This window comes from Apis cerana, linkage group LG14 (assembly GCF_029169275.1).
Source record: "Apis cerana isolate GH-2021 linkage group LG14, AcerK_1.0, whole genome shotgun sequence".
In the NCBI taxonomy this organism is placed as follows: domain Eukaryota; kingdom Metazoa; phylum Arthropoda; class Insecta; order Hymenoptera; family Apidae; genus Apis; species Apis cerana.
The window spans coordinates 10860412-10866951 of NC_083865.1; the positions used below are offsets into that span (position 1 = coordinate 10860412).

Sequence of the window (6540 nt, forward strand, 5' to 3'; positions counted from 1 at the left end):
CTTTTGATAAATCGACAAAGAGATTTTTTTTCCCCTCCCCGCTCGTCTCGTTGCATCATCATCGTTCAACGGTCGAGAAGGATTCGAACATCTTCGCTCGTTCATTCAATCTTTCGATCGTAAAGTGTTTGCAGCATCTCTCGACCGCATCTCCGATGACGATTCTTTCCTTTCCTCGAAAGGGGGAATAATCTTTCCTGATCGTTGAGCAAACGAGTATCGAGCGTCGATGACGACATTCCCTCGAGGGATGAACCGTCGAATCTTCCTCTCCCTCTGCGCCATTTTTCTCTCCTTCGTGCCCGTCTCGATCGCGCACAACGACCGAGCCGACGTTGCCGCAGCCGCCGCTGTTTCTGCTTCCCCGGAGGACGCGAGGCCGTATCGGTTCGCCTTCAACGTCGTCGACTTCCAGCACAGATTCGAGAACAAAGGTACGTGTGTAACTCGAGAGAGAGAGAGAAAACAGAAAATAATAGATCGGAAAAAGTTGGAAGAAATTAGTTTGGAGAAATTACTGTCTATTCGATTAAGATACCGATGGGATTATCACGGGGGAGTACGGATTCGTAACCGCGGACGGGATGTATCACGAAACCGCATACGGGGCGGACAAAAACGATAATTTCGTCGTAACCAGGGCGCGTTACGGGAGAATCAAAACTCGTAAGTGTTGGAACTAAGTTTGCGAAGAAAAATATTATCATTACAATTATTATTGTCACAAGGAGAATTGTTGTGTGAATTTAAGTGAAGAACGCGCAAGGGATATTGAAAAATAGGGCGAAAGGTGGGAGGAAGCTGGTGGAGGCAATAGCGAGGGCTTGCGGCGCGTGTCGCAGAATCGCATTGGGAATGGACAAGGCTGGAGATGTTCACGGGGCGACGCGTAATAAAATTGCGTCGGCCGCGAAACCGTCCACTTCCGACCCTTTGTTGGAAAGGGTGAGGGGCGCGTTGATGGAGAAGAAGAGAGATGGTAGGGAAACGGATGGATTTTACGCGGATGTTCCTCGACTTCTTGCCACGCAGGTTCATTAATTTGATTTTTATTAATTTTAATAGACGGCTCGCCCCGAGAGTGGAGTTTTAAAGACGCGAGAGGCTTGAGAAGGGGGAAGGGCCTGGCCGTGAGAAACGTGATCGATCACGCGACGAGGAATTCGACGAAGGGGGAGAAGAAGCTTATTCCTCGCGAGAGGAACAATTCACCCGAGGTTAACGATCAGGTTCACGGAAGAACGGCGAACGACGTTCGATATCGTTTCAATTACACGATAAGTTCGCAGGGGCATCAAGAGGATGGGTACGTGAGCGGGAAAAAGGATTATGCGGCGCGAAACGAGACCAGGGTGAACTACTTGCCCAACGAATTTGGCCATCGACCCAATGTTTCGAGCTTCGTTAACGCGACTAATGACGAATCACAACGGGAGCTCAAAGGGAGTTTCTTTCTTCGCTATTGATCCTGAGCTGGCCACCGTCGTCTTCTTACCTTCTTTTCTTCGTTTCACTCGCTTCTGATCTTTCGCGAATTTCATGTAAAGCAAAGAAAGAAAAAAAAAAAAAAGAAAAAGACATCGATGGACGAGAATAATAAAAGGGAAAAATGAAAAATCGTAAATCTCCTGTCCTCTCCTCTCCCGACTGTTATAAATTTTCAATGGGCCCTCAATTTGTCGAATTGATCGAATCAAATCGGAGCGAAAACAGTGAAAACAGTTTTCGACGAGAAAAAGTTCACGATGATTCATCCTGTAATAATCATTCATAACAAGTTGTGACCGTTCCCTGTTTCGCGCCGATTATGCGGAACGTTTTCGATTATGCTAATCGAGAGCAGAGAAAATAATTGGCTCCGTCAATTATTATTCGAAACGAATGGAAACGAAAAGATTTTCATCTTTTATTTTATTATATCGATAATCGTTAACACGTGGCTTGCAATAAATACACTCTTCGATCGAGTCGAAGATCCATCCAATCAGGATAAAGGTGCGAGTTATTCTTAATTCGTTCTTAATTCCACGGCGTTTCGAAAGCAACGCGATTTCACTACGGCTCCGTGCCTCTTCATTTAACTAAAAAAAAAATAAAAAAAGAAAAAGATAGGCAGAAGAATTAGGTTGTATTAGCATCCCAGCGTTGTCCAAGCGGAATTTCTGTCGTTGGTCCACGTACGTGACTCACACCCGTGCCAAGCTACACGAGCACAATGTTAATTCCATTATGCTTTTCAGTAACTAGAAAAAAAAAGAAGAAGAAAGAAACATCGTGTCGACGTGTCATTAAAAATGTAACAGGAAATGCGATAGAAATTAGATACGGGGGACGCCAATTTCCAATAGGAGGAATTTTTCGATCGACAAACGTAGGAAAAATCGGTAATTTCTTGGTCTTGGAGAAAAAGTTGTTGGAAAATGGCGGAGGGCGAAAGAAATCGAGAATGGGAAATTTCGTCGAAAAGAAAAATGACTCGACTCGATTGAATCTCCATTAAGCTTTAGGAATATCTCTCTTTCTTCCGCGCGGATAACAGGTAAAAATTCTTTCCCATTCACAGGAGCGGCTCGACCCCACGAGGCGGTCAGAATTCCTTAAGGAGAGCCAGACGCGGCTCGGTTTCAACAACAATGTGTGCCCACGAAAACCGTGGCAGTGGGGGGATGGCGAGCGAGGTCCGACTTGAAACAGGACCAACTTGATTGGCGGAAGTCCAAAAGGAAGGGGTTAGAGTCTGATATATGTTCGACCACGCGCCTTCCACAACCACTTCGTGCCCGTGACACACGGTCCAAGGATATAAAAAGCGGAAGGCCGAGTCGAAGGCTCAACAAGATCGAATTGGAGAAGGGTGAAGGACGGGGAGGTAGTAGATGAACTGTGATCGTTACGGGGATCAGTGGAGTTTTCGAATCAGTGTGTTTTCATACATTCTCCCTTCCTCCTCCCCCTATCATGAGGATAACAGTGACCATCTTGTTTCTCCTTGGGATTACGATCCTCCACGCACGGGGTGAACCGATCGGCAAAACCGAGGAGGAGAGTGACGAGGCGTTGCTCGACTGCGCGTCACAGGAGAACACGTTGGGATGTTTGGGCACGAGGCTGGCGAGAAGCATGGATCGAATCGAGATGCAAGTGACGGGGAAGAAGAGCGAGACACCGATGAGCGTGGTGATCGAGCAGGCTGGTAATTTCGTGGCCGAACTCGTCGACGACATTCAAAATCCCGGCAGAGCGGATCAGGTGGACGAAACCTCGCAGCTTGGCGAACACGGTGAGAATGGTGGTTTTTTTTTTTCGTCGAGGTAACGAAACGATTTGATGCTTTTCGATAAATTTCCGTCGAGACGAGAAAAAAAAGAAAAAGATAGACACAAAGGTAGTTGGATGAAAGAGAAAAGTCGAGACACGTGCTCGTGCGCGCTTCGTGAAAAAAGAAAAAATTAAACGCGAATTTTTCTCATAAAAAAGTCGGCTGATTTTACCAATTTTAAAATCAATTCGTTTTATTTTCGAAACTCGACGACGAGATTCGCCTTATTAGATATCCAGGAAATTTCACTGACCTCTTTCTATTTCTCTCTTTCTCTCTCTCTCTGTCGTATCTTTTTTTCTTCGCCAATCTTTCGAGATGATAATTTCGAACAACATTCCCGAGTTGTTTATTTATTTTTCGTCTTTTTTCGATCTTAAAATACTCGAGAAAAATCATTAAAAACAAACTCTATCGAGATAGACAGAGAGAGTAGAAAGAAGTAACCGAATTCGAACTTCTTATATATATATATATTTAGTACGACGGAGCAAAACAAACGGGACTAATTATATTTACACGGAACATTTCACAACGTTGCGAAGAAGCGCATTAACACGGGAACGTTAGAAGTCGAGGCGTGTAGTAGTACGTTAGAGGCGAATACGTGTCTTTAGGTCAACTAGGACACGTTTGACTTGAAATTCAACATTCGATACGATGTCAACTTCTCTCTCGGTTTGCACACTATTTAATGATCGTACGACTTGGGCAAATTTGCTCTAACGGTATCACGCTCGTTATCCTATACTTCATTGTCGTCATTTGTCGAGCGAATCGTAGAAATTGAACAATTTGACAGAACAATCTTCCGCCAGTTGAAGCAACGATATCGTTCTATAATTTCTTTTTTTATTATTAAAATGTCCGACGAATTTTTTTCGTCGAAAGACCGTGACTTTTTTTTCCTCTTCTTCTTCGAGGGGAAAGCCATGATCAGAGAGGAATCATGTGGCCCACAAGAGTTGAAAGTATCCGGGTCACCGGACTCGTTCATCTCGTCATCTCATCAAATTATCATTCCGATTACTGTTATCAATTTTTTTTTTTTTTGTGATGAAACTAATTCACCCGGTTGGTCGAACGGTTAAAAAGGGAGAAGTGAATGAAAGTAGAGGCAAAATTAGCGTGTAGATCTTGAGAACGTCTCGTTACACTTAAACTCGCGTAAACAATTGATGGTGGCGCAAATCGCGGCCATCTAGGCGACCGAAGAGAGTGAGTTCGTGGTAAAGAACGAGCCGAGTGTTTTCATAGTAGTATCTGTGTCGATTTATTATTAACGTTTCCTCTTTCCTGGCAAGATAGAGAGAATTTATTATTGCGTATTTCCGGATTTTTTTTTTTTAATAATCAAATCACAATAGAAATTATAATTAGTAATAACAGGTGTTCGATTTCTTTTCTCGTTCGATATTCCAATAAAAACTTCGCTCATTCGCACGTGATTATTCAGTTGACACGTTTCCCAAACGTTTCTTAAACGGAAGAATTTCGATTTGCAGAGGAAGGACGTGCGAGGAGAAAGAAGAAGAAGAAGCAACTGCAAAAGCTGCTCGGTTTGGCGATGTTGTTCAAAGCCAAGCTCAGCCTTCTCCTTCAACTGATCTCGACTCACTTCCAGCTCAAATTCTTCTTCATCGCTATCGCGACCCTCGTCATCAACGCTACCAAATTCTGGCTAGATCTGAAGAACGCTAAACCGTCCAAAGTGATATATTACGAGCACGCTCAACACCAGCATCATTACGATCACGACGACCACGATCACAATTATTGGGGACGATCCTCCTCCAACGATTCTCCCCAAGATTTACCTTATTCCGCCTACGCCCCGAAAAATTGATAGAGGATCGAAATTCTCATCTTTCGATCAAGGTTACGCGAAATGATGGGCAGCGAAAAATAAGGAACAACCTTCCCTGCCATTATTTTCTCCCTCTCTCAGGTTTCTAGATAAAAAAAAAAAGAAAAAAAAAATTATTAATGTTCTCCTTCGATCGCATTTTTAACCTCTATCGTCTATATCAATAATTAACACGAATATGTGGTATAATCCATATGTTATTCTTCGTATTTAAGTTATATTTATTTATTTATTATTTTTTTTTATTTATAGAAAATCGCGTTTCTTTTTTTAACATGAAATAAGTAACGCGTTTTTTTTTCCACGTACCTTTTTTCTTTTTTTTTTTTTTTTCTTCGTTTCGCAAAGTCTTCGATAGAGATCACATTCTCGAACCAAAGTCTCTACTTTGCGTACCTGTTTATTATTATTATTGTTATTATTATTATTATTATTGTTATTTATTATTATTTATTCTTACCCTTCATACGATCCAAACTTTGTTGTAATTTATTCTCTATAAAATAACACTTGTAAGAAAGCGTAAATAAATTATTTTGGTAATAATTTTTTGCAAATTTTTCTACCTTGGACGAAGAAACTGAGAGGAAGTTAGTTGAATTCCTGAAACGTAGATCGTCGATTTATCGACAGTTGAATAAGAAGAAGCGTGGATCGGACACGATCGAGAAAGCTTATTCGATCGACCTTCTTTCTCCACGGAGCGTGGACCAAGTTTAAAACTAGCTTTTGTATTCCTCGTCATCGGCTGGAAGAAAATGCGACGAGAATTTTCAACGAACGCTGATAGTCTCGTGGTTGTTCACCCGTGATTCCTATCGATTGATAAACATTCCTCCTCTCTCTCTCTCTCTCAATAACAAATTTTTTCTTTACGACAATCATATTTTTCGAACAATCGAAAAATCTGCTTCCTCTCTGTAGCTTCGTAACTCATCGACGAAACAAGCGCGAGGCAAACGCGAAAACAAATTTTGCGAAACGTCCTTGGCTCGAGCGAACAGGTGCATAGACGTGTGTAATGTATATATATATATAAAAGGATAGTGTTTCGTGGCTGTCATGGTCAATGACCAGAAACGGATTCGTGTTTCGTAACCGACCAGGCCCTCACGGATCACTCTTATGTATTCAAATCCCGAAGAATTGGCGGTGAGTGACGCGACCTCGTGACGAGACGAGGAGGACCCGCTCTGCGCCCGGTTCGCTCTCGGCCCTCGATCGTTCGAAACCTCTTTTCGGAATCGTGATTGGACCGCGGCCAACAAAACCGCGTCAAAATCATCGAAATTCGTGAGCGGAGACCGGGAAACATCCTTCCGCCGTTCATTTATAGAATTTCTTGTTGGGACTG

At 42.7% G+C, this 6540-nt stretch overlaps 2 protein-coding genes across 3 annotated transcripts; both read left to right on the forward strand.

The window, feature by feature from the left end:
• Positions 1-70: 70 nt before the first annotated feature.
• Positions 71-1624, forward strand: LOC107999844 (uncharacterized). Of its 2 annotated transcripts, XM_017059870.3 has the most exons (4): positions 71-434; positions 535-666; positions 752-979; positions 1066-1624. In XM_017059870.3, the coding sequence occupies exons 1-4, from the start codon at positions 230-232 to the stop codon at positions 1464-1466; spliced, it is 966 nt and encodes a 321-aa protein (XP_016915359.2). In that variant the 5' UTR covers positions 71-229; the 3' UTR covers positions 1467-1624. The 2 variants fall into 2 exon arrangements, with proteins under 2 accessions (XP_016915359.2, XP_016915361.2); XM_017059872.3 differs by lacking the exon at positions 535-666.
• Positions 1625-2568: 944 nt separating this feature from the next.
• Positions 2569-5732, forward strand: LOC107999840 (uncharacterized). Its single transcript, XM_017059866.3, has 2 exons — positions 2569-3280; positions 4825-5732. The coding sequence occupies exons 1-2, from the start codon at positions 2959-2961 to the stop codon at positions 5163-5165; spliced, it is 663 nt and encodes a 220-aa protein (XP_016915355.1). The 5' UTR covers positions 2569-2958; the 3' UTR covers positions 5166-5732.
• The last annotated feature ends 808 nt before the right edge of the window (positions 5733-6540 follow it).

Coding starts and splice junctions, on each gene's coding strand:
- LOC107999844 (XM_017059870.3), top strand. CDS start 230: ATGACGACATTCCCTCGAGGGATGAACCGTCGAATCTTCCTCTCCCTC. Junction 435..534: donor GCACAGATTCGAGAACAAAG/GTACGTGTGTAA, acceptor TATTCGATTAAG/ATACCGATGGGATTATCACG. Junction 667..751: donor TTACGGGAGAATCAAAACTC/GTAAGTGTTGGA, acceptor TGTGAATTTAAG/TGAAGAACGCGCAAGGGATA.
- LOC107999840 (XM_017059866.3), top strand. CDS start 2,959: ATGAGGATAACAGTGACCATCTTGTTTCTCCTTGGGATTACGATCCTC. Junction 3,281..4,824: donor CTCGCAGCTTGGCGAACACG/GTGAGAATGGTG, acceptor TTCGATTTGCAG/AGGAAGGACGTGCGAGGAGA.